This window comes from Chanos chanos, chromosome 1 (genome assembly GCF_902362185.1).
Source record: "Chanos chanos chromosome 1, fChaCha1.1, whole genome shotgun sequence".
NCBI classification, from domain to species: domain Eukaryota; kingdom Metazoa; phylum Chordata; class Actinopteri; order Gonorynchiformes; family Chanidae; genus Chanos; species Chanos chanos.
The window spans coordinates 61947304-61974592 of record NC_044495.1 but is presented as its reverse complement, the minus strand read 5'-3'; the positions used below and the strand labels follow the sequence as shown (position 1 = coordinate 61974592).

Genomic DNA, 27289 nt, shown 5'->3' with positions numbered 1-27289 from the left:
GCTTCACAACAGAGCGTTTGGAATGGCGCTCATGCAGTGACCTGGTGGTTCCAGTCACAGAGTGAGAGTTTAATTACATTAAAAGCTTGTCAGAGTACAGCAGACAATGAAGAACATGGATATGCAGCTCACTCCAGAGCTGTGTTATTTCTGCCTCCTCCCTCCTGTCCCCCGCAGAGAAAGTCAAACTCACGCCCAGCTCTGGTTTAATGGGGCAAAGGCGCATAAATATTCCCATTCTAACCAACCACTTCCTCTGCAATCATCAGAGAAAGTATGTGAAATATTTGGGGAATGAACATTTTGGAGATTCACTTATTGTAACCTTAGCCCAGTGATACCTACAGAATCATTAAACTATAAGGTGGCCAGACATCAGCAGAATGGGACTAGAGTAAATTTGGGGGAAACAACTCGTTCTTCCTCAAGACTAACCCACTGAAAAAGACATGGTCTGCCATTTAAAAAACAAACAAACAAACAATCAAACAAAAAACCAAACAGATCTTTCTTTTTCTACACGGATGAGAAGGCTTCACAAGCAGCTCTCTTTAATTAATGCAGCTTTCCTGAGTTTACGAAAGTCAAGAATTTGAGACATTAACAAAAACACTACAGTATGTCTATAAATATTTGAGGACTCCAGGGACAGTGTTGCAGAGTCTTTGGTCACATTCTGAGACAAGTTGCCTCAGAACCAGAATACCACTGGAACGACAGGGCCTCTCAAACTCTCTACGCCGCTGAGAAGTTGGATCTGATGGAGTCCTCTCGTAACTGACGATGTTTCCCGATGTCACACTCCTCCCTCTGCGTCCTTCTCTCTATGGTAATTCTGTAGTTCTTCCTGAGAGACACAGAAACATCACAAAAAATATAATGTTGGTGTGAAAGAGTACGGATGTCCAGATACAACCTCTGTTTCACTGTTGTGGTAGCTGAGTTCCTGAGCAGGTGTAGTGTGACTGTACTCTGTAAAGCACAGGTATAGTGTGACTGTACTCTGTAAAACACAGGTATAGTGTGACTGTACTCTGTAAAACACAGGTATAGTGTGACTGTACTCTGTAAAGCACAGGTATAGTGTGACTGTACTCTGTAAAGCACAGGTATAGTGTGACTGTACTCTGTAAAGCACAGGTATAGTGTGACTGTACCCTGTAAAACACAGGTATAGTGTGACTGTATTCTATAAAGCACAGGTATAGTGTGACTGTACTCTATAAAACACAGGTATAGTGTGACTGTACTCTATAAAGCACAGGTATAGTGTGACTGTACTCTGTAAAGCACAGGTATAGTGTGACTGTACTCTATAAAACACAGGTGTAGTGTGACTGTACTCTGTAAAGCACAGGTATAGTGTGACTGTACTCTGTAAAACACAGGTATAGTGTGACTGTACTCTATAAAGCACAGGTATAGTGTGACTGTACTCTATAAAGCACAGGTATAGTGTGACTGTACTCTATAAAGCACAGGTATAGTGTGACTGTACTCTGTAAAGCACAGGTTTAGTGTGAAAGTACTCTGTAAAGCACAGGTGTAGTGTGACTGTACTCTGTAAAGCACAGGTATAGTGTGACTGTACTCTGTAAAACACAGGTATAGTGTGACTGTACTCTGTAAAGCACAGGTATAGTGTGACTGTACTCTGTAAAACACAGGTATAGTGTGACTGTACTCTGTAAAGCACAGGTGTAGTGTGACTGTACTCTGTAAAGCACAGGTATAGTGTGACTGTACTCTGTAAAGCACAGGTGTAGTGTGACTGTACTCTGTAAAGCACAGGTGTAGTGTGACTGTACTCTGTAAAGCACAGGTATAGTGTGACTGTACTCTGTAAAGCACAGGTATAGTGTGACTGTACTCTGTAAAACACAGGTGTAGTGTGACTGTACTCAGTAAAGCACAGGTATAGTGTGACTGTACTCTGTAAAACACAGGTGTAGTGTGACTGTACTCAGTAAAGCACAGGTATAGTGTGACTGTACTCTGTAAAACACAGGTATAGTGTGACTGTACTCTGTAAAGCACAGGTATAGTGTGACTGTACTCTATAAAGCACAGGTATAGTGTGACTGTACTCTATAAAGCACAGGTATAGTGTGACTGTACTCTATAAAGCACAGGTATAGTGTGACTGTACTCTGTAAAGCACAGGTGTAGTGTGACTGTACTCTGTAAAGCACAGGTATAGTGTGACTGTACTCTGTAAAACACAGGTGTAGTGTGACTGTACTCTGTAAAGCACAGGTATAGTGTGACTGTACTCTGTAAAACACAGGTATAGTGTGACTGTACTCTGTAAAGCACAGGTATAGTGTGACTGTACTCTATAAAGCACAGGTATAGTGTGACTGTACTCTATAAAGCACAGGTATAGTGTGACTGTACTCTATAAAGCACAGGTATAGTGTGACTGTACTCTGTAAAGCACAGGTGTAGTGTGACTGTACTCTGTAAAGCACAGGTATAGTGTGACTGTACTCTGTAAAACACAGGTATAGTGTGACTGTACTCTGTAAAGCACAGGTATAGTGTGACTGTACTCAGTAAAGCACAGGTATAGTGTGACTGTACTCTGTAAAGCACAGGTATAGTGTGACTGTACTCTGTAAAGCACAGGTATAGTGTGACTGTGCTCTGTAAAGCACAGGTATAGTGTGACTGTACTCTATAAAGCACAGGTATAGTGTGACTGTACTCTGTAAAGCACAGGTATAGTGTGAAAGTACTCTGTAAAGCACAGGTGTAGTGTGACTGTACTCTGTAAAGCACAGGTATAGTGTGACTGTACTCTATAAAGCACAGGTATAGTGTGACTGTACTCTGTAAAGCACAGGTATAGTGTGACTGTACTCAGTAAAGCACAGGTATAGTGTGACTGTACTCTGTAAAGCACAGGTATAGTGTGACTGTACTCTGTAAAGCACAGGTATAGTGTGACTGTACTCTGTAAAGCACAGGTATAGTGTGACTGTACTCTGTAAAGCACAGGTATAGTGTGACTGTACTCTGTAAAGCACAGGTATAGTGTGAAAGTACTCTGTAAAGCACAGGTATAGTGTGAAAGTACTCTGTAAAGCACAGGTATAGTGTGAAAGTACTCTGTAAAACACAGGGCTATCCATAGAGGATTTCTCAGCCTCTGTTTCGTACCTGAAAAAGTGGAATGCCATGAGCAATGCCGTTCCCAGGAGCGCTCCAACTATAATCCCTGTCACCGCCGATACTTCTAGTCCACCTGCTTAGGAAAGGAAATGAGAAGCCATTAGTAAGGCAACACGGGACAGCACAATGACGCAATTTTAACAAAACTAACGAGCTTTAACTTCTGAACATTTAAAATCATTTAGTCCTCTAACTGGAAATCAGAATGGTATGAAACTAAATTAGAGTTGGTTGGCTTTACTGGTAAAGTCCCCTTCACTGGAGGCTGGTGTAAGTAGTTGGCATGCTGGCACTCTACTCAGTGCATACTGTTTACATGCTACATTAGTACTGGTCTTAAAGCAGTAGAGGTAATGTACATGATTTGTCTGTGGGCTCTGTCTGAAAAGGCTTCTGTGTCCCGCGCAGGGTGAAACGCTCACTGCTGAACCCAGGCACCAACTGGAAACTCCTGTTAACACCGTAGTAGTTTGCCACTGTCTAAAACAAAACGAAAAAAAAAAAAAGTGGAACCCTCGGGTCAGACCTTCATTTATAAAATGATGAATGAAGGTCTGATGATTACAGTCAGTAGCGAGTGTGAGATATATATCACTGTCTAGTCAGTAACAGTTAAAGGATTTCACAAGAACATAAACATTTTTTCTCTGTCTCCTGTTTTATTATATGCTAGCAGGGTTTAGTTCAGCTCAGCCTCAATGTTATTGTTCAGCGTCTGTGAAGAGAGATTTGCGTTGGTGAAAAGCTGAGTTGGCAAAATCCCTGACAGATGTGCCGTTCATGGTGATCTATTAAAGAAAACACAGCGATAAGTCACTAATTATACATTTCTTCACTGCGGAGAACAACGGACACTCTGTGTTTCAGCTCTATTTACACTAAACACAATATCCCCATGAAGGTTACATAAACGGAACACCTGAGAGAGACTTGCCAGAATTACTCCAATCAGTAATGGGGTCAGAGAGAGAGAGAGAGAGAGAGAGAGAGAGAGAGAGAGAGAGTGAGTGAGAGTGTAGTGGTGATGCTGTATCATTTTACAGTGCTGAACCGAATGGGAGAAGTTGCTTCTCTGTGGGTCTCGTTTATTTGTCTAATGTCCTGGCTCTGTTATCATTCTCAATAAAACAGGAGAGGACACTGCTGTTTTGTTTATCATTCTCCATAAAACAGGGGAGGACACTGCTGTTCAGGCAGTTTCTTACCTCGTAGGTGCCTTTCTCCCGATCTGTCATAGCAATCACAGAGAAATCTCCTTCCCTGTCACCGTTCTCATCTATAAAGACCCGACCAGCGATTCCTGTGCGAGGCAACGCATGGAACGAGAGAATTAATTACCTATAAGATCCCGACATTCCAAGGAAAACAAGAACAAGAGCGGACGAATTCCGGGCGGCCGATACGACAGGAAATCTCATACGCCTCCCGCCGTTTGTGTTGGCATTGGCTGCAGAAATTGTAATTTCATCCTTTCGCCTGTGTTCCCAAATTCCTGACATTTTTAAAATATTATTTCTTTTAACGTGAAAACATGAGCCTTGTCCTAGTGATTCCTGTTGAACACTGTTATTCTACGCTCGGCTCTGGCCGTGGAGCTGGATGAACGGCCGGGGCAGGGTTTCTTTTTTTTTTCCTTTTTTAATGAACATGGACTCTGTAAGCGAGACTGAATGAATGGAAGTGAAAATAGTTCTTGACAAAAATATCAAAACGGTGTGAATTCTGAAGCCTGAAATATGAATTTGCCTTAGATTCGTTATTGTTTGGTCTTCTGAGTGCATTTCCATTTCGAACGAGATCACACTGATATGCTGGTCTGAAAGCAGGTTCTAACAGTACACATGGACCCTCAGAGCTTATTTAGACGTGTGGTTTTTCCTTCATGAAAACAGATAATCACAAAACAATATCCCACTTCATCATTCGATTGCGTTCTATTGAAGTGCAATAAACTGAAACTTGGATAATTACTAGTATGCTAGCATTGTGTAGGGATGAAGTAATTGCTTGTATTTGCATGGAAAAGATAAACAAACAAGTGGAAAGCTAAGGAGTGAACGAACCTTCACAGTTGGAGAGAGATTATGAAATACCACAGTTTCACATTTAGAAGTAATTCAGTGTGATTCTGTTTGTAAAACACTAGCCTCAGGAATAACATGTCTAACATAACACCCATTTTTCAAATATTGTCAGGTTTTCTGACATGTCTAAAATACCACCCATTTTTCAAATATTGTCAGGTTTTTTTTTCTGAATTGGGAAATGGATTTGCTGAGAAACTGCGACACTTTTAGACGGTTTTAAAGAGATGCTGTTTTGAAACATAAAACCGTCATTCCAGCATTACACGGTCCCAGGACATTTGTCATTTTAAAAACCACCCACTGAGACAGACCCTGAAGTACAAAGGCAAACATAACTATTTGTCCAAACTAGCTCCACGTGTCAAACCGCGAGCGTGAAGCACTTTGTGACGTTAAACCGGAGCCTGGTTTGAAAGCAGGATTTAAGGGTGATTTGTCTCGATTTACCTTCGAACGACTTGTTCCACATTCGGTGTGTTATCTCTAACCCATCCTTCTTGGTGTAGTTGTTTTTCTTTGCCTCCTTCAAGGCAGACCCGTATAGGAGCAGAGCGTCATGGAAACCTTCGATAAACATGTTTACCTGTAAAGCGATGGAAAAGTGAATTCTGTTATTCTCTTTTAGATACCAAAGCTGATAAGATTACATTCATTAGCGTTAGCATTACGCCAGTCAGCGTAACGTGTATGTAATGTATCGCGTGTGTTTTATATCTAGATGTGCTGATTTGTTGCAAGACCTCTTTCACACCGCTCAGTGCTGCAGTATTATCGTTATATCCGTGACTGGATCTGTCCCATACAAAAGCGTACGTAGCGTGTTGTTTCTCAGAAAACGTTTGTAAATCTATGGAGCAGAGATCCTTTTAAATGGTTCAACTGTTATAAGCAACAGGCAATAAGTGGAGCATGAGTGAGCCTTGGATTCTGAAAAGCTAACACTAATAGATGCATATGTTATCGTAGGGATTAATGGTCCATTCCTGTCTCCGAGGCTTCGGCACGGGCACTGCTAAAGCCAAGTAGAACAAACAGCCAGGGTTTAGTGTGACTGCTGTTAGAGGGCGAGTCAATAACTATGGGACCAGAGGACTGTATATTTACATCTACCTCCAGTGAGCTAACACAAAGACACAGGCAGCAAACGGCGACATGGTTATACAAGCATTTATGTGCATACTCTATCCTGTACGCAGAGAAATCAGTCGACGATCTGATAACACAAGAAATGACTAAACTCTGATAACACAAAACCTCCGCTGTGTTTTTATACACTGCACAGTTTGCAACTCAGCAGCACGGTCTGCAGGAATGCACATTTCACAAGCGCTTTACCGCTAAACCTGACCCCCTGCACATACCAGAACAACCACTCTCAGGTTTTCTTTTTTTTCTCCAACACTTAAAAAAAAAAAAAAAACATAGTTCTATACACTTGGGCTACGAACGTTTTGATTTAAAATGAAAGAAAGCAAGCGTCACTTGTGTATTTCCTAAGCAGAAATATGACAAGCCATGACACCATGTCACAACACACAATATCAGAGCCCTCTGAATGCAGAATACTCACACAGTCATTAATGGATGCAGGTGTGAGGACATGAATTCCCTGTGTCACTGTGTTGAATTAAACTCTCTGGTGCATTTCTGCATTGGTATTATAAGTGTATTACGTTGTGTAGAGGCTCGGGCTGAAAGGGCAAACACGCTTGTGGGGGCATTAATGGGAAAGAATGGAACCAGTCAGGGTTACAAATTCCCTGAACAGACTTCGCCCCAATCCTTTCAGGGAAAACACAAAGGTTACCAACTTTACGGAAATGACTTGGGTTCTCTCCTTGAGAGCGGGGAGTCCTGACTAAAGACGGGACATCCATCAGAGCTCATGCCGGGAGGTGGGGAGAGGCGGCGGTGACGACCCCCACGGGGCTCGAATTCCACGCGTCAGGAGCGAGAAACAGGGGGATTAGAGATGACGTAAGTTGGAGCAAACACAATGTCCAGCATGTCAGCAGAGGGTTCTGTTAGTTCACTGCCTGGAGCCTTGCAATTACCTTTAGTATCAGTGCTGGGCTTTTTATGTCTGTGTATGTGCAGTAGGCGATTTGTTCATATGTGTATACATATATATACACACACACGCACATATATATATCTACATGCAGTAGACGTTTATATGTATATGTATATGTACATGTAGCAGGCGATTTGTTTATATGTATATGTTTATATGTATATGTAGTATTCATCTGGCAGGAGTAATCATCGCACATTTTTTTTGTAGGGGGATGAGGGGGGGATGCCATACCCATTGTTAGCAAAATGACCAAAATGTGTCCTCCTTGTTAACCTGCATCCCCCATAGACTCTATACAGTAGTGTCAGTGACCACTGGGCCATCCTCCCTGTAGGCCATGGGGCCATCCCCCTTGTTAGAATAATAACAAAACGCCTACTGTTTATATGTATTTATTTATTTGCATTGTTTTGACTGATTTCACTAGTCTGTATGGGTGAAGCATTCCCCACAAAAATCCAGAGTTAAACATTTGCAATGCACTATTTTATTTCTTAACTACTGAACTACTGCAGTTTAAGCAGTATAAACATGTACACGACCTAACAGCCTTCAAATACACACAACAGGTGCAGTACTCTAATCTTACCTGAGGGGGCAGTATAATGGGTTGCTGCAAGAAAGCTAGCTAAAACAGAGCCTTCGTTAAAGCTACACGTTCATAAGACTGTCATAAAACTCCTTACAAAGAACGTAAAACACTGCAGTGGGATTTACAACAGAAAATGACACTAGCTTGATATCACACGGATTCCTCCACCACTTCTGGATGTAGAAAATTCTAGAGAAGGTTCTACATCATTAGGGGCTAGACGATTAGCTAAAAAGGGGGCCAGGCTGTGATCTGTGTAGCTACAGTTTCCTCAGAGCTGATTAGCTGTGGGCAGTGTCACAGAGAAAGAACAGCCACATGTGAGGTTTCTCACCAGAGTGAAAAATTACCCAGCGCTGTTTCAGTGCACCTGCAGGCTAAGCTTCACTAAGTCAGGCCGTTCGGTTCGCCTCTGCAGAAAGGAATGGATCTGCCACCGCTTTTCCGAGCTGTTGGACTGATCTTTAAAAGATTTACTGCTGATGATCTGAGGTGTGAGGGAGACTGGGACAGAAAGGCAGTGAGCTGGGTTTCAGTGGAAGATCGTTTCCCACAACAGTCACGCAGCGTTTTGGCAGCGAGGGATCTCGGATCGCTCAGTCAGAACTAACGTGACGATGACTGTTCTGAACATCTCGACACCGTCCTTCTTTTCATCCGCTCCACATGAACAAGGTCCGGTGGACAGCGTGGAACAATGCTGGGTGTGTTCTTTCCTCTGGATTCTCCCTCTGACGGCTTTTGCACGGACAGCTAAGGCTCTGTTGGCTTTGTGTCGCTTCAGGAGCCAGAGGTCGAGTGCTGCCCGACACAATGATAATAGTTCTGGGGAAAATGTGTGTGGCTCTCCTTCAGTCTACTGCAGTCAGTGTGAACGCACTGGAGGGTGTGTCTGTTCAATCCACTGACTTCTATGACCAGTTCACTCTGTTCATTTTCAGGTGGATTTTCCTTCTTTCTTTCTTTCTTTCTTTCTTTCTTTCTTTCTTTCTTTCTTTCTTTCCTTCTTTTTCATTTTAATTTTTCTAGATCTGAGTAGCAGCTGCAATAAACTTTTTAATGGTTTGGAACTCCACCAATAACGACGGGCCCTAAATAGAAGTTTTCTGCATACGTGGACAGCATTATAATACGATTTAAATAAGTTGTCTGTGTTGACAAGAGTAGCTACTGTAGAGAGAAAGGCCCTTGGTCAGGCTGTATCCTAACTGACTGATGATACACACAGTGGAGTATTAGCTTTGACACATTAGAATTCACACACATAAACTTCTTCACTGACAGCTCCTCTACTGCTACAACACAGGCCAAGAATCAAAGCTGGCTTTTTACAAAACATTTTTCTCCACTTTGTTGTTATTCTGCATGTATAAATTGTTAACTTTCGTTTCTATGACAGACCCAGCAAAATGTTTTTGCGTCTGAAAGTCAAAAACTAGGTGTGAACGGTAGTGTGAACAGAGAATTTTGAGTTTGGTAAAACAGATGTTCTTTTAATGTCCTGAAGTTCTCTGGTGGTACTGTAACATACCATCAGTCAGTACATCTGTCCAGTAACGGAATGGCGATCCAATAACGGAGTGGCGATCCAACACACCCACCTACTGGCTGTCACAGCGTATAAATACTTGGCACTGCTGGGGAAGATCTGAGAGGCTGTCTGAGGAGCTACACCAGGGCCGTAACCGTAGACTGGCTGCTTTAACGGCAGTGCTATGGTCGGGTGTTTGGCAGGTGGGCAGTGGGCTTTGCTTCAGAGAAGACATGAGGCACTTTGTCTTTTAAAGCTGCCCAGAGCACTGTCCTGTCTCAGACGGACAACAGTAACAGGCCAGATAACCTCCCTTTAAAAACTTAACCTTTCTCACTCTAATTGTGTCTCTCAAATTAGTTCTTTCTTGTGTTATCAAACTTGGTTGTTGGAGACATACAGTAAAATCCAATCATGTGTGAACAATCACACCTTCTTCACAGAAATATCAGTGGCTCATTTTAGTGTGAGATGGTCAAAAAGTTTTTTTTCTGAGTGGCATGACTGTTTTTCAGCACAAAGTTGTCTTAGTCAATCATTCAATCAAAATCGATTACGAATCAAATCTTCTATCAGATCAAACATAATCACTGGTCAGTTTTACAAGTCAGAACCATGTAAAAAACAAAAACAAAAACATGGAACAACTGTGCCTTTCGTAAGATCCAGGAATCTGGACATTAAGACTTACGCTCCCAGTCTGGACATTAAGACTTACGCTCCCAGTCTGGACATTAAGACTTACGCTCCCAGTCTGGACATTAAGACTTACGCTCCCAGTCTGGACATTAAGACTTACGCTCACAGTCTGGACATTAAGACTTGCGCTCACAGTCTGGACATTAAGACTTACGCTCACAGTCTGGCCCTGCCTCTGGTTGCTAGTTGTTATTTTTTGGGTAAACATACAGGGGGGATGAGAACACTGCAGAATCAGAGAGGCTCTGCTGGCGGGCGACGGGAACGTATGGGTAATGACAGGCACAGGCATCCAAGTCCGCCCCCCCCCCAACCCCAACCCCCCCGTAAAAAAAAACAAAAAAAACAGCTATCACCTTCCTTAATGCATAAGGAGACCATTCCTACTGCCAAGCAGTCATTAATTTAACATTCATCAACACCACGCCGGCAGCCAAAACCAGGCTGATGCGGCAAGCCAGTCCTGCAGAAAATGTTAGACCGACTCGGCTTACATTTGTGAGTGCATGGGGAAAAAAAACACAAGAGGCGATATCTCTGGTTCATATTCCTGAGTGACATGCCTAAACTGTTGTGGGTCACACAATGGCGGGATTGTTGAGTGGCGGCTGGCGTAGCTGCGTATTCAGGCCGGCCTGAGAATGCTCTCCGTGGGCGCACACTGGTTCAGCGGCGTCTGGAACGCGGCTGGAGACCACCTCTCACCTCTTTGTGGAGGCACTGGTCCAGGCATTTAACCAGTCAACCTCGCGGGCACCCCGCCGGGCTCATTAACCTCGGCCGCTCGATTCATCAACGATTATTTGTTTCGACACGATGGCTCCCGCTGCCCTGCCTCGGAAAGCCCTGATGGTTTCACAATGCGAGTTGACGTGCACGGAACAAAAAGGCTGACCAAATGTCAGCTTCCAGCCCCAGGTGTCCGGGGAAAAACGGCATGGACGGCATGGTGAAGCCATTCAGAAACACTTACACGCCGACTGAAACAGGGCAGCCTGGTCTATGGTCTAAATTAACCCGCACTTCAGACAAATCAATCACTCACATCAAATCAAACACCGGCCGGAAAAACGGATGGAATTTGAAGTGAGAGGCCGAGTGCCGGGATCGGCTCCGGATTGGACGGCGTAACGGCCGGCAGCGCGCTGTCAGGCAGAGCTCGATGAGACAGCGATGTTTTCCCAGAGCTGTCAAGAGTGTTATGCAACCGTTTATAGCTTTTCATGTTTGGACCATAATAGCCTCTCTTCGCAGATGTGCTCCCAGCATAAGTATCACACTCTATCAGCGATGAGACAGCCCCCTGCATGAGCAGCGGGACACCATACACAGAATAGTCTGGATTAAGATTAAGACCTGGATTAAGATTAAGACTTGGATTAATACAGCAGACTGGGCATAAGAGTAAATCTTAGTCTGAACTAATGCTGAAGGGGTCTGAACATCGGGCAGTAAATCAAGGCAATTCAGAAAAGAGAGAGAAATGAATGGTTGATTGGTGTTAATTGATGGAGAGGTGAGATTTCACAGTGAGTCCACTGTAGACCCTCCTACTGAACATTTACGTACATTATCACAGTCCTTGCAGTGGCGGATGTTAGCTCCCTGGATGGATCGTTTCACCTCCATGGAGAAGTTCTCAAACTCGGGCTTGACGGACCTGAGCGAGGTGAGCGTGTTCAGGGCGCTGTAGGCTAGCCTGGCTTCAGTGTCGTGTTTGTCTCCTCTCCTCCACGAGCCATCTCCTGCGAACAAATTTACTGAACCTTTATTACAGACAGGGACTGGCAGTAATCTGATTACAGCCACAGGCTCCGACACGTGACCGAAAAGAAGGAAAAGACATTTAAGAGAAATTCTGTATGTCAAATAGTCTTATAATCATGATCAGGAAAGCCCTTATTAAAACTGTACTTATAGACTGGCACTGCATTCATGCTGCTTCACACAGACGATGTTAGGATGTCAGAACACACATTACATGACGTGAGTGCAAAAAAACCCGATTTGGCTTTGATCTGTGTGCCAGACAGCTCTGTCAGAGATGACTCAGTAAAATTAAGAAAATCAGGGGAAAAAAAACCTGAGGCAGCTTTGAACATTCAGACCTCTGTAAACTGCACTGGAAGAATAAGGAGGATTTTGCTCTGTAAACTGCACTAGAAGAATAAGGAGGATTTTGCTCTGTAATTCTGGGCACTGTATGGGACTCAGCGGCACAGAGAAGGACACACAGAGAGACACACATACAGAAGGACACACAGAGAAGGACACACACAGAGAAGGACACACAGAGGGACACACAGAGAGACACACACAGAGCGTCACACACAGAGAAGGACACACAGAGAAGGACACACAGAGAGACACACACAGAGCGTCACACACAGAGAAGGACACACAGAGAAGGACATACACAGAGAAGGACACACAGAGGGACACACAGAGAGACACACACAGAGCATCACACACAGAGGGACACTCAGAGAAGGACACACAGAGAGACACACACAGAGCGTCACACACAGAGAAGGACACACAGAGAAGGACACACAGAGAGACACACAGAGGCACTGATAACACAGTGGGCAGAGGAACCACAGACCACGGCAGGACCACTGATGGTCCAACACTACAATGGAACATCTGGACAAGTTGCTCCTCAGATGAGAGGCAAGCACTGTCAAGTTAAGCGCTGTCATTCAGGGGCTGAGGATATGAATGTAATCTATAATCAGGTTAAGCCCTGTCATTCAGGGGCTGAGGATATGAATGTAATCTACTCCGGCCAGGGGCCCCTGGGCCTCTCTCTCTGTCCGACGCAGATAGCCGCTCTGTGTCAGAGAGTCAGGCTAGGACAATGCCCCCTGAGGTAGCGACCTCCTGGGATAAGCTTCAGTAATCAGTGAGAAACAGACCCAGTCAAAGTGCTGCCTTTACCGTAAGAGCTGGAGTTGAAGAGCTCAATGTTGAAGAAGATGTGATTTCCACCCGTTAATCTCCGCCGATGAACTGCTAACATGATGTCCCGTATTATGTCTGCTTCAGCACACATGATGATCACTGTGCCGAGAGAGAGAGAGAGAGAGAGAGTGAGTGAGAGAAAGAGAGAGAGTGAGAGAGAGAGAGAGAGAGAGAGAGTGAGAAAGTGAGACAAAGAGAGAGAGTGAGAGAGTGAGAGAGAGAGTGAGACAGAGAGAGAGAGAGTGAGACAGAGAGAGAGAGTGAGAGAGAGAGAGAGAGAAAGAGACAGAGTGAGAAAGAGAGAGAGAGAGAGAGAGTGAAAGAAAGAGAGAGAGTGAGAGAAAGAGAGAGAGAGAGAGAGAGTGAGAGAGAGAGAGAGCGAGAGAAAGAGAGAGAGTGAGAGAGAGAGAGAGAGAGAGAGACAGAAACGAGTTAGATCAGTGCACAGTAAACACATGAAATACATTAGACACAGGAGAGAGGAGTGTTAAACTGGTTGAGGAACGGATGGCTGTGGGGAGCAGGGCTGAGTGACATCACAGCGTGGTCCACTCCAGTGCTCAGCGCTTGGCAGAACCGTCTCTATGTGTTTCCTCATTTTTACAGCTCCACTCATGAGAATAAATGGTTTAAATATGCTTTGCTGATTATGTTTATAACTTAGATGGGAGAGCAATAAAGCACACCATTCTCATAAAGCATTTACAGGCCATGAATCAAACATTCATGTATTTCCCCCTCTTTTCGGGAAGGCACTCAGGATAGAGCTCTACCTCATTCTTCTCTTTTTTTAACTTCTTTCCCCTGGCCTCCATTGAACAGACAGAAAAACAATTTTGATTAGGAGCATTTGAAAAATAAGTCGTCTGAAAGCTATACGGTGGCTCTAAACACACAGCGATTTCATTCAGTCTGTCGGACCTTCATAATGACCTAGACTGACAGAAAAACAGTCTGCTTTAAAAATATTTTTCCCATGGGTTAAAAATAAACAAACAAACAAAAAAACAAACAACCCTACATACATACAGGGGTTTTTTTGGGGGGGGGGTTTGCAGCAGCGTCCCATAAATAGGAGGATTTGGTGAGTCTGGAACGTTCCCCTGAGTTAAGCCAGCGTAGAGGAGCACCTGAAATATCTCGGCCGGAGGGGGACAAACCGGCCCTCAGTGTGAGCGCACTGTGGCACTCTGTAACGGAGACACGCAGCACACTGCCTGCCCTGTGTCTGCTCTGCAGCCAGTCCATGGGGCAAAGCTCCAGCCAGCAGTATTTCAAAAATCTGGACTTTCCAACTGACGCTGCGCACAAATAAGCAGTGGAATGTGAGGGGGCAACACATCCTGCTCCTCTCACTCCTCATGGCACCTCCTCCTCTCACTCCTCACAGCACGCTCCATATGCCTGCAGCGGATTATAAAACTATACTGTCTGCCTGTGCCTGTGTGTGTGTGCGTGTGTGTGCATGCATGCTTGCGTGTGTGAGTGTGTGAGTGCGTCTGTGTGTGTGCACATATGCAAATAATGCCGTTGTGAAAACAGAGGAGGTTACTGGTGCGGTTAAGACTTGAAAGGTCTGGCCTCGTAATTCAGCTTTGGCAAGTGGAGGCAGCGTGAGCAGCTCTGATAGAATGACACACGTCTTATGAGAAAACCCCTCATCAAAGCCACCTCCACCAGCCTTCACGCCGAACCCTGCTGCTCCATAAAGCCTGCTCTGTTCACGCCTTTCCCCTAAATGCACAGACCCCATGAAGGCACGGCTCCGGGCCCTCCTCACTCACACGGTCATCAGTCAGAGGGGTGGCTCAGTGCGTGGAAACTCCTCTCCTGCTCCGTAAAGAGGGTCAGACAAACTGATCATTTTGTCTTTTACATAAGTTATTATCCTGCTCCGTAAAGAGGGTCAGACAAACTGATCCTTTTGTCTTTTACATAAGTTATTATCCTGCTCCGTAAAGAGGGTCAGACAAACTGATCATTTCGTCTTTTACATAAGTTATTACAAAATCTCACGCTGGAGGAGTGATACGGCAGTCTGTGCTACCTCTGAAAAAACAAAACAAAACAAAACATCTTCACCTTCACCCTTAACCTCAGCATACACACCCTCCACACACACATACAGACACTCACACACACAAGATGAGCTGCCTTCCTTCACATATACCACATTTTCATGTGTAGTGATTTATATCAGTGTCTCTGATATCATGTATGTTATCCAGTTAATCACATCGCTGTGGTGTGTATGTAACCTATATGACATCACTGTGGTACGTATGTAACCTATATGTATATGACATGACAGTGGTATGTATGTAACCTATATGACATGACAGTGGTATGTATGTAACCAATATGACATCACTGTGGTATGTATGTAACCTATATGTATATGACATCACTGTAGTACATATGTAACCTATATGTATATGACATCACAGTGGTATGTATGTAACCTGTATGACATCACTGTGGCATGTATGTAAACTATATGTATATGACATCACTGTGGTACGTATGTAACCTATATGTATATGACATCACAGTGGTATGTATGTAACCTATATGACATCACTGTGGTATGTATGTAACCTATATGACATCACTGTGGTATGTATGTAACCTATATGTATATGACATCACTGTGGTACGTATGTAACCTATATGACATCACTGTGGTATGTATGTAAACTATATGTATATGACATCACTGTGGTATGTATGTAACCTATATGACATCACTGTGGTACGTATGTAACCCATATGACATCACTGTGGTATGTATGTAACCTATATGTATATGACATCACTGTGGTATGTATGTAACCTATATGACATCACTGTGGTATGTATGTAACCTATATGTATATGACATCACTGTGGTACATATGTAACCTATATGTATATGACATCACTGTGGTATGTATGTAACCTATATGACATCACTGTGGTATGTATGTAAACTATATGTATATGACATCACTGTGGTACATATGTAACCTATATGTATATGACATCACTGTGGTATGTATGTAACCTATATGTATATGACATCACTGTGGTATGTATGTAACCTATATGTATATGACATCACTGTGGTACGTATGTAACCTATATGACATCACTGTGGTATGTATGTAACCTATATGTATATGACATCACTGTGGTACATATGTAACCTATATGTATATGACATCACTGTGGTATGTATGTTAGATATATGTATATGACATCACTGTGGTACGTATGTAACCTATATGACTTCACTGTGGTATGTATGTAAACTATATGTATATGACATCACTGTGGTATGTATGTAAACTATATGTATATGACATCACTGTGGTGCGTATGTAAGCTATATGCTTATTTATTCTGTGTTTGTGACAGGTGGTGCATGCACTGCAGCCTCACGCCTGTATGACATCACTGTGGTGTGTATGTAAGCTATATGCTTATTTATTCTGTGTTTGTGACACGCCTCACGCCTGTATGACATCACTGTGGTGCGTATGTAGCCTATATGCTTATTTATTCTGTGTTTGTGACAGGCGGTGCATGTCCTAACCCTAACCCTGCAGCCTCACGCCTGTATGACATCACTGTGGTGCGTATGTAAGCTATATGCTTATTTATTCTGTGTTTGTGACACGCCTCACGCCTGTATGACATCACTGTTCACGCTTTTCTGAGAACGCTGTCTCTGCTGCTGCTGCATTTATTACGAGGTTATAATTCTCTCAAACTCCAAGCTTGTGTTTTTATTCCAGCCAAGCCTTTCAGAAGCCTGCTGAACAGCGACAGTTAACTGAACACACAGCTCCAGGGCTGGGGGCCAGACTCCTGTATGAACCCCCCAGGTCAAACCTGACTCTACAGACTCGCCTCTGCAAACTTATACAGACGCTTTTTTCTCAAACAGTTTACCAAATCTCCAAACATTCAGCCCCTGCTCTCATAAGAAGACATGCAACTTGTATACGATTTTGAGGAAAACACGGTCTAAGAAAACAGACCAGACTACCTCCAGACTGTGCGTTCAGCCCACATAACGCGTTCTTTATCCTCCGCTTCAGATCAGTCTTGCTGTAATTTGGCTTTGTTCCTGCAAGCCTCACGTCGGTTGGGAGAGAGAATTTGCTGATCTGACAGCTAATTGCGGGTGAAATAAAACACTGCATTTTTTTGCCCCCGAAAGAGAAGCTGGTTTATGTGCTCATATGATTCAGATCTGATTCTCGCGTCTGGCTTCCCACGTCAGATCTGTTATCTTCACTTAGCCGTTAAGCACACCTGGTGATATGCCATGACCCCTACAAAACAGTCAACTCAGAAAAAACACACAATATTCAATGAATCAAATCACACGTCAAAGATCCTGGAACGCCGCCCAATGACGTTCCTCACCTCTGCTCTACAGAAAAAGAGCACGACCGCTTGGCAGCCGGCGCTGTCTCATTACGCCCGGACAAATACGGGACTGACTGACGGTAATTAAAACCGTGCCGTTTTCTTTCCACTCCATTGTTCAGCTTCTTTAGAGTCAAATTCATTATCCAAATAAAAAAACCCCTTTAAACAAAACAAGCCTCGGTAGTGTCCTTATAAAAAGATTAGATTACCATTGATCTCATGTTGATCTAACAGATTAGACACATTAAATAAGTGTGTGAAAAGGCAGCACATACTGGTATATGCTGATTAAACAAAACTGAGTGGAAAAGTTCCCCAAACAGCCCCTCCAATCTTTTACACAACTAAACAACTAGACTAACCTAAACTAAACTCAAATAACCTCAACTAAACTAAACTCAACTCAACTAAACTCAACTCAACTAACCTAACCTAAACTAAACTAACCTAAACTAAACTCAACTAACCTCAACTAAACTAAACTCAACTCAACTAAACTCAACTCAACTAACCTAACCTAACCTAAACTAACCTAAACTAAACTCAACTAACCTCAACTAAACTAAACTCAACTCAACTAAACTCAACTCAACTAACCTAACCTAACCTAAACAAACCTAAACTATACTCAACTAACCTAAACTAAAACTAAACTAAACAACTAAACTAAAAAACTAAACCAAAACTAAACTAAACTAAACTAAAATAATGGTTAAAGATCATTTTTAAGACCATGTTTATGGTGCCAGCAGAAATGTGAGCAACGGGCTTAAATGTACAACGTTTACAGTTTACATATTGTGAAACAAAGCATCTTTTCTAAAGCTGAGCCGAGCGCATAAACGTGATTGACGGTCCAGTTCTCAGGCCACTGCTGGGTCCTGCAGTTGTCTCTCACGTTTCACGGTTGCTCCTCTCAGCTGCTCGTAGGTTCAGTGACTGAACACGATAGCACCGCGGTGGCTGCTCGCTAACGCGGCCACTGTAGTACGACAGTATGTCACGGAGTCTGTGCACAGGGGACCCGAATCAAATCATTACTTCTAACTGGTTTATTTAGCACGTAATCGATCACTATTTTTATTATTGTTATTTTTAAAGCCCATAGCATTTGTAAGCGAAATGACAAAACCATGAAGATGGTGCCCGCAGTGTGTACGATCTGCATAAACTAAATCATCAGGCACCGCGCATCACTGTCAATAAACACACGGCCTGTTTTTATCTCCTGCGTGGCATCTTTCTGAGCCCCTATGTGCTCATCTACTGTAACTTCCCCTGAAGTCCCTGCCAACATCCACCCCCAGGCTACTCAAAAACTACAGTATTTCCCAGAAACTGTGCGATCCGTTCTCCGGTCTCAAGGCTCTGCCGGTCGAACAATAAGGCACCCAGCATGTCTGGAATACTAATTCCCATACCAGCCGTCCCCTCATGGCATACACTGCGGCATTTAGCATTCATAATATATGCAAATGTATACGGCAACTCTGTCTGTAATTTATGGTAATATAAACACTAACTATTATGACCGCAGGACTGCAGCCAAGTGGCCGACCGTCCGTCACCGTCGGCGATCACAAACTCACGGTGAACATGCCAAATCTCAGGGTGGGGCGGTCTCTACCTGCAGGAGGGTGGAAAAAACGAAGCGCTCATATCAAACGTCTGGACCTGACACGTGCTGTCTCCTTCAGATGCCACAGCGGTGCTGTAAAACTGTGAGATGAGAAACTTATTTGATTTTGTGCGCACTGGGAACAAACCAGAAAACACACACGCACGTGAAATCAAAGAGTGTCGCTTAAACAGATGAGCAATTTTAAATATTGGCACCGCAATGATTCAGACCTTGCCTCGCCTTTCACCACAGCGTTCAGATTAATTTATTACCGTCACACGGCTCTGATACTGTTCACGCAAACTTGCCTGAGTTTAGAGTGATGTCTTTGCAATGCATTTAACTAATCACACACATACCCTCTCCATGGAGGGATAGTTAATGCTCTGTGCACTGTTCCCATACTGAGAGCATGGCCTTCTGACATCAGGTGAGGCTCAAGACTGACTGACCACAGGACAAACACGGGGACCCTGCTGTCTGACTGGGTTTCAGATTGCAGTATGTCACTACTCCCTCTCCTGCCCAAGTTCTTCACTCATAAGTCAAGGTTTCTGTCCCATTAGATGAGCATCCTTCGACCCAGAATGCATCTTCATATCCTAAATTCTGATGTGGATTACGTTCTCATGACTACAGCTCTCACACACTTTCCCAGGTTGTGTGTTTATAACTTGAGTGATGTGGAAAGGGTTTAAGATTGTTCAGTGATTCTCTCATGTGACGAAAATGTGATTTAGGAACATCTGAGGGACTTCTCTGTCTAACCCTCTGACACTAGACACTTACTAACACTGAAGCCTCTTTACTGCAGAATATCCTAAACCCTTTCTCTAAACTGCAGAGAGACAACATGCTTTTCTGTAGAATACCCTAAGCCCTTTCTCTAAACTGCAGAGAGACAACATGCTTTTCTGTAGAATATCCTAAACTCTTTCTCTAAACTGCAGAGAGACAACATGCTTTTCTGTAGAATACCCTAAGCCCTTTCTCTAAACTTCAGAGAGACAACATGCTTTTCTGTAGAATACCCTAAACTTCAGAGAGACAACATGCTTTTCTGTAGAGTATCAGACGGACAGACTGGAACATGGAAAGGACTAGAACCCCCTGGAATTTCTCTGTCCACACCGCGTAAAGGGCATGAGGTGAGAACATTTCCCTCTAGTGAGGACGGAATGTGACGCGAGATAAACTCAGACTAGACAAACACACACTCTACAGATCTGAGAGCAGTTACATCTGTTGTCTCCTAAACATTTTCCAACAGCAGTGGAAGCCTGGAGCAGTGTGAGCGTAGTGAGAGAGCGGTAGCCCGGTCAGCGGTGCACGAGGACAGGGAATCTCCATCGCACACTGCCTCGGGCTCTTTAGAGACCTGCCTAAGAGTACAGCTGGCACGGATGACTCCCGGCTCTGACCCCAGACTGTCCGCCCATCAAAATACTCATCATTTTTTCCACATACATTGTTGTGAAACTCTACTGACCCTGAGAGATAACAGAAGGTCCCTACAGCAGCGAGATCCTGTGTCATTTTTACAGGTTTGAGACCAAATGACAAATCCTTAACCTTAACTGAAGACCAACAGTTTGATCTGTGTATGTGTCTATGGAGGAACAGTCATTGAGTATAACTCATCTGCTCATGTCATGCATATAAAGCCTTTTATGAATCTCTATAAAATTACAATACACATTTCATCAGTCAGATCAAACACATATAAATATAAAGAGGCAGGCGCATACACAGACAGTGAGGTGATTGGATAGATAGATAGATAGATCGATCGATCATGGGGTGGGTGACTGAAAGCTCCACTACCTTCACTTTCGTAGATAGATTTTATGAGGTCTTCAGTGTCGACTTTCTCCTCTTTCGAGTAAATCATATAAGTTACAATGTGATGATCCTCTTCCATCAGGACGTTGTGCACTCCCTCCATTGTAAAGTAGCAGTTCCGCTCCACTTTATCATCGTCGTAGACCAGGAGTGGGTTCTTCCACTTAAAATACTCGAACATCGCAGAAAATGTCTCTGCCATTTTCAGATAAGGCGGGGAGATTCGTGTTAGATGGGAATATTCAGTTTTTTTATTGCTGAAGCCAGTCGCCAAAGCACCTGCTGATATTACGGGGATGTTCCAATGGGACGCAACCCTCACCACAGCCGCGGCAGCGTACTCGCACACGGGACCGAGGATCAAGTCGGGTCGATTGTCTGGTGACTTGTTCACAAGTGCGTACAGAGCGTCCATGTCACAGGCTGAATTCTCATAGCTCAAATTAAAAGTGGGACCTTCGCTAAGTTGTGGCGATTTCTTTGCGTATTCTAAGGCAGGAGAAACTCTTGCGATTGAAAAGATGTAAGAGTTGTTCTTAGGCAGAAGCACAAGCACGCGGATTTCTTCACTCAGTGCAGTGACAGGTAACATGGCCAGCCAAAAAGACAGACAGACTGACGTGAGAAATGACATTTTTTTTTTTTTTTTAGGAATTCACTAGTGTTATATATACATACAATTTACGAAGTAAATAATTTTGTGCCTCTTTGTCTTTCCCCCCAAAGCCAATGTCTTTCTCTCCCCGTCGTAGCGTACAATTATCACAGGTTTCCGTGATTAAATTAAAATAACTGTGCTTTTCTTTAGTGCGGAATTTCAAATAAATTTCGTTTGCGCTCCAATACTTAACGCCTCCGGTGCGATTCTGTACTTGATTTAATTGCTGTCTGTACCGCTGTCTAATTCTGTAATTCTCTGCTCTCCCTTGTTCTAAGTCCTCCGGCTTAGCGTACGATAAGTGAGCGGGTCTGTACCACACACGCTGTAGTCGGGGAGGAATTTTGAAGCATCTTTGTCATTATTATTCCTGCGTCATTTCTGTGCAGCCCACCTCTCCCTTAAAGACACAGCATCCACACCCCCCCTGCACGGTTTCAACTTCAGCATTTCGAGCGACTGCTCGGATGGTCGAAGTACAAAGTCCAACACTGAGGGCACTTGTGCGTCTGTTCACTGGCGCTTATTCATGTCTGAGTCTATATCTTAGCCGATAGTAAATTTGCGAACTAATTAGTAATTAAATAAGACGGCAGACAGACTATTTTTTAAAAGAGGGTGATGCGATACACGTGAGAGTCAGTTTAACTCAACCGGAGAACATTTGAACCAATGCAAAAAAAAAAACCCCGTAATTATGCAATCGTATGCAAATTATGTAATTGTATTTGAACAAGTGTGTGGTGGGTAAGTTTATTTGTAGATTGCGAATGACTTTGATTTTAACTCTGGGTCGCCCTCTCTTCTAATTTGGTCAAAGCGGATTTTGTTTACACGATAGAATATCTCACTCTTTGGCAAGAGGTCACCATGGTTGATAGGCCATATAAAAATGGATTATGGATGAAAAATAATAAAACCCGAATGTAGTTTAGAGCTTTGACAGAGCGACACCTAGTGGCTAAAATATTCAAATTGCCACCAAACGGCGAGAGCCGTTCTCCTTAAATACCCAGCAATGTAATACAGTAACCTTCGAAAGTTTCACAGCGACAGGTCGGCGTATTCATTATTGTAATGGGGGCATGTGGAAGTAACACGTATTTTATTTTTAAATAAATAGTAGTTAAACGTACGGATACATATTGTAGGCTATATTCTAAGTGATGAGGTACACATTAACTTAAGCTTTTGTGGTGCTGGTGAGTCATACAGCAACAGTAAACAAAATAACTTGGGAACACGGCTGGCTATATTTACTATGGCTCATTAAGATGGCAGATTGAAAATTACTCACTTAAACACAGCCACAGACAAAGAACAGTCTCTCCTGCACGTCACTTAGAAACGACGTGCTGAGTTTGCGGTTGGAGTAAACCATCTGTATATAGGTTCCCCCGGACTGTCGTTGCATTCTGGGCCAGATAATTGAGGGGGGGGGGAGGGCGGAAAAGCAATAATTTCGCACAATTTGCCAAACATATTCTTAGTCCGCGTTATCTTTCGTCTCTGACGTTCATTTACCGCCAAATTACCGGTAAATGTGCAATTAACGTATTTCGCAATGTGGGACGTCGTTCTTAACAATTAAACACCTTATCCCAGCGAGCCTGCACCAATGGGTGTATTTTCCTGTGGTCGCGGGTGCATTTCTCTATAGGGACTAATGCGGTCGCCGTTTAGGGTTGAATACGTTAAACAGACATTGAAGCCGAATAGACATTCTTTTTGCCCCCCTTACACATGCCACCCGTTTACGTCCAGCTGCCTTGGAAAAGGCGTGGACAAAGTTTCGTTGTGCGGACTTTTGTAAATGTTTCAAACAGACAGCAGGTTGTTGTTGTTGTTGTCGTTTAATAATTGAATAGAATGGCGTGTTTTACGACTGCTGCTTTTTGTAAATGTATTAAAAGTGCTCACGTAATAAAGGCCAGCTGTCAGATGCAGTGTGCCGTGTATGTTCTGTGTTAATGCTCTTTATACTAAATTAATGTCCCCGGCTTTGGTCCTGCGGAGTCAGGCTTTAAGGAGGCCAGATGACACGGAGCAGCGGGGTGACGCCTGCCCCCCTGCACATTATTAACCATGTCTGGATAACCGCGCGATCTCACTCCTGTTTTCAATAAGCCAGCACTCTACTCTAAAACACACCTTATTCATTCGTTTTGAACCGGGTTAGTGATCATTGGTTTACAAAAGAAAGCAGGCAAAGAGATGAAAAACAGTCTGAGAACGCAGAACACATACTGTTTTAAATGTCCTTTATTATTTTTTTTTCCAATATAAGGAAGAGTTTCAGCAGTTGAGTGCGCTAAATAAAGCCATCGTTTCATTCACGTCCACACACGCGCGCGCTTTATAACCTCACCAGATTAGACTTCAACACAACAAAGGTTTAAAAAAAAAAAGAAGAGGAAAAAATGCAAATATACACAAGTTGGAGGGAAAAAAAATCAAACAACTCTTTAACAAAGTGCCAATGTACCTAAGTATTAAACTCTAAAAACACTTTGTCAGCTCCACTATCACACACACAGCTGTCAGATCACTTATAACCTGCTCACAGCCTCATCAATGTCTGGGATCTGCTCTTTCAGCTGGTTCCACTGTTCTGGGTTCAGTGAGATACCTGTAAGTAATTTAAAACAGATGTAAACAGTTGCACTTGTAAACACTACTTAAGTATACAAACTCATATAATCAGAGCAGGACATTAAAAATCAGCAGTATAACTTTACATGGTGTCAGATCTGCTGTTCTGTCTGAGGAACTCGGCTGAGCAGCTTCACAGAGCGAGACGAGAGATTAGCCCTCACCTTTTTTCCCAGGCTTCATGTCCCCGGCTTGGTCCATCCAGTATTCCCGAATATCGATCAGAACTTTGCCTTTGAAATCTCTGACGCTCACATATCTCATCTTTCCGATCTGAAAAGAAGGCATGAAGGTACAGTTCAGTGGAGAGACTCCCTGTCCGGGCGCCAGCGGAGTCCGGTAAGACCTGCTGTTGACTGGTCTTTCTGACTTTACGACAGAGGAGACCAGTTCTCACGGCGTCATCTCTCTCAGCTCTAACCAGAGACACGACGACGCGGCAACAGACTCCGCAGCCCCGAACCATCAATTCACTTTCCACTCTCACATCTCACTAGAACACTTCTCTCAGTGTATTAACGCTGAATGAAATGAACACACACACACACACACACGACTGTGGATGTGAAATGAAAGTCGGCTAACCTGGAACATGTTGTCTCCTTTACTGCTGTCTGCTCCTCCTGCACTAGGCCTCGAACTCTCCCCACTCTTAGCTTTCTTTGCTGGTTTCTCTGGAGCACTGGGCTTCTTTCTCTTTGCCTGCAGCACAAACCACCACAATCTCAGACCAGAGAACACTGCTGCCACAATACACACTGTACACGAATCTATACCAAATGACCTGTGGGAATGAATGCACACACACACACACACACACACTGTTTTCCTTTTATCTTTATCAAAGTGTGTATAATGTGAACAAAGAAATTCACCAAGAGTCCCTGAGGTCTATGTTCAGGAGTCAAGCTTTAGCATTTAGCCTAACCCCACGTGCATGACACATGGTGTCGTGCACGGCTCTGTTCAGCTTGTCACAGCATGTGTATTTGAAAGATGTTGGGAGTTACCGTAAACGCATTGTAACCCAGTGCAGCAATATGTGTTCACCCCCTGTGCGATGAAGGAGTTTTAATAGAGAAATGTCTTGTGATAAGAGCTTAATTTCTGTGATCATACCTTTTTATCGACTTCGCTGTCCGAGTCACTGCCAGATGTGGACGACAAAACCTCTTTAGATTTAGGCATGCTGTAGCACACAGAAACAAACGTTTGAATGGTGTGCCTACAGTGCCACCCTGTGGTCATTTAGCAAACTTCACTTCTCGTCCAATACCAAGCATCATTTCAGTCAGGAAAAAAATATCTTTGACACCACGGATTCGGAATGACATCAGTGTTTTAATACATTACAGTGATAAAACAATGAACATTAGATTGGACCCATCATGATATCTCTCTCATGTGTAGAGAAAGGTTTGTAATATACGAGCCATTTTTGTAGGGTGGTACAGCAGCACCACTGTATCCCATGAATGTGCGCATTTTCCTCCGTTTTTGGTCCTATTAGAGTTTATTCAAACACACGGGAGGTCAATGAAAACGATACCCTTACGTTCACCTTTTTGAACAAGAATAAAACACTACATCACGGCATACACACCTGAGAGTTCAGATTTAAAAAAAAAATCACACAGCTGTGTAAAAACTAGCGGGATAAAGGTTAGAGTTTAAGCCTGATAACAACTGCGAAGCTCGTGAAGATATAAAAAAAATACTCTGTCAATCTCTATGTAATCTCTGATTTTACCACTGGGAGGGAGAATTTCGGACCTGCGTCAGATGTTTCTCCGCATAAATCAAAATCCCCGACAGGATGACGAAAATACGCAACGATAAAACAATTTGGTATGATAATATCAAAAGTCCAACAGAAATTCTGAAAAAAGAACGGTTCGAGCGGATCTCTTAACATGACGGAAATGTCATATATGAATAATAAATCCACGACCAAAAATACACGAGTTTGTCCAAAACATTTTCCCCGTACGACAGGAATCGTTGACCACTACCAGAGAGGACCGCTTGACACTTTATTCGTTTTAACCTCTAACCAAAGATCTCACTGTATGACAGATTTTTAAAGAAATGATCAACAGTTCAGAAAGCAAAAATAATCAAGCAAATATTCAAGCTCTCAGTAGAATGCATAGCGTCGTCACCAACCTATGGTATTAACCACTGGCAAATAATAAAGTATCGTCAGAACGTGAATGAACTGCTCTGAACTAACGGTATTTTCAACCTTGCAGCTACGCACCAGCTTCGTAATTACAAGACAAGACAATATATACCCACTAACGTTGCTCCTTACTGGGCCCTACAGCAACTTTTGAGCTAACGTGGATATCTGGGCCTAGACAGATCAGTAGCAAGGGTGTTCTGTATTACTGCACTGTGCAAACTCTTTCCCTTGAAGTGGACGTATTCGTATGAATGTTAGCGTTTCAATTCCGCATTCATATTATGTACAACTGAATTCAACAATTTGACTTACATGGACAAACGTAGATGCTTTCTCAGTAACCACACGGCGGCGGGAAGTAATGTACCAGGATGCAGCTGCCCAACCATCTGCTTTGTATGATGTGCAATGAATTGTGGGTATTGTATTTTCCTGGAACATCAACTCTTTCAGATAAAGCATGGCTGGTTTTCAGACATCAGAGCAGCGAAGCACTGATGGAAGTGTATCTAATGAATTAGAAAACCCCGAACTGATTGTTGTGTTAATCCGACGTTCGTCTGCATTTTAAGCGTATATCCTGTTAATGGATGTTGATAGTGGATAATGTTAATGGATATTGATTAAATACTTTTTTTTTTTACTTTTTTGTTATTATAACAACGTTCGTTGCCAGGTCTCTTATACATGACTGTGGAGTAATTCAATCCTCGACCTTGAAAAATTCACTTAATAAGAAACTACAATTCCCGGCTGTAACAGCCACAAGTGCCCACGTGACAGTTGTT

The 27289-nt window shown here is 43.3% G+C and overlaps 2 protein-coding genes across 3 annotated transcripts; both read right to left on the bottom strand.

Annotated features, from left to right (window-relative positions):
• Positions 1–21640, bottom strand: npr3 (natriuretic peptide receptor 3). Its single transcript, XM_030777182.1, has 8 exons — positions 20989–21640; positions 13101–13223; positions 11730–11905; positions 5709–5844; positions 4380–4474; positions 3534–3654; positions 3163–3247; positions 1–847 (listed from the first exon to the last, which is right to left on the bottom strand). Exons 1-8 carry the CDS (start codon positions 21638–21640, stop codon positions 736–738), a joined length of 1500 nt encoding a protein of 499 aa, XP_030633042.1. The 3' UTR covers positions 1–735.
• A 2283-nt stretch (positions 21641–23923) lies between these two features.
• sub1b (SUB1 regulator of transcription b) lies at positions 23924–26891 on the bottom strand. Of its 2 annotated transcripts, none has more exons than XM_030776883.1 (5): positions 26814–26891; positions 25436–25505; positions 24902–25018; positions 24481–24589; positions 23924–24293 (listed from the first exon to the last, which is right to left on the bottom strand). In XM_030776883.1, the coding sequence occupies exons 1-5, from the start codon at positions 26888–26890 to the stop codon at positions 24214–24216; spliced, it is 453 nt and encodes a 150-aa protein (XP_030632743.1). In that variant the 5' UTR covers position 26891; the 3' UTR covers positions 23924–24213. The 2 variants fall into 2 exon arrangements, with proteins under 2 accessions (XP_030632743.1, XP_030632750.1); XM_030776890.1 differs by having other exon boundaries at positions 24220–24295; positions 24484–24589.
• Between the last annotated feature and the right edge of the window lie 398 nt (positions 26892–27289).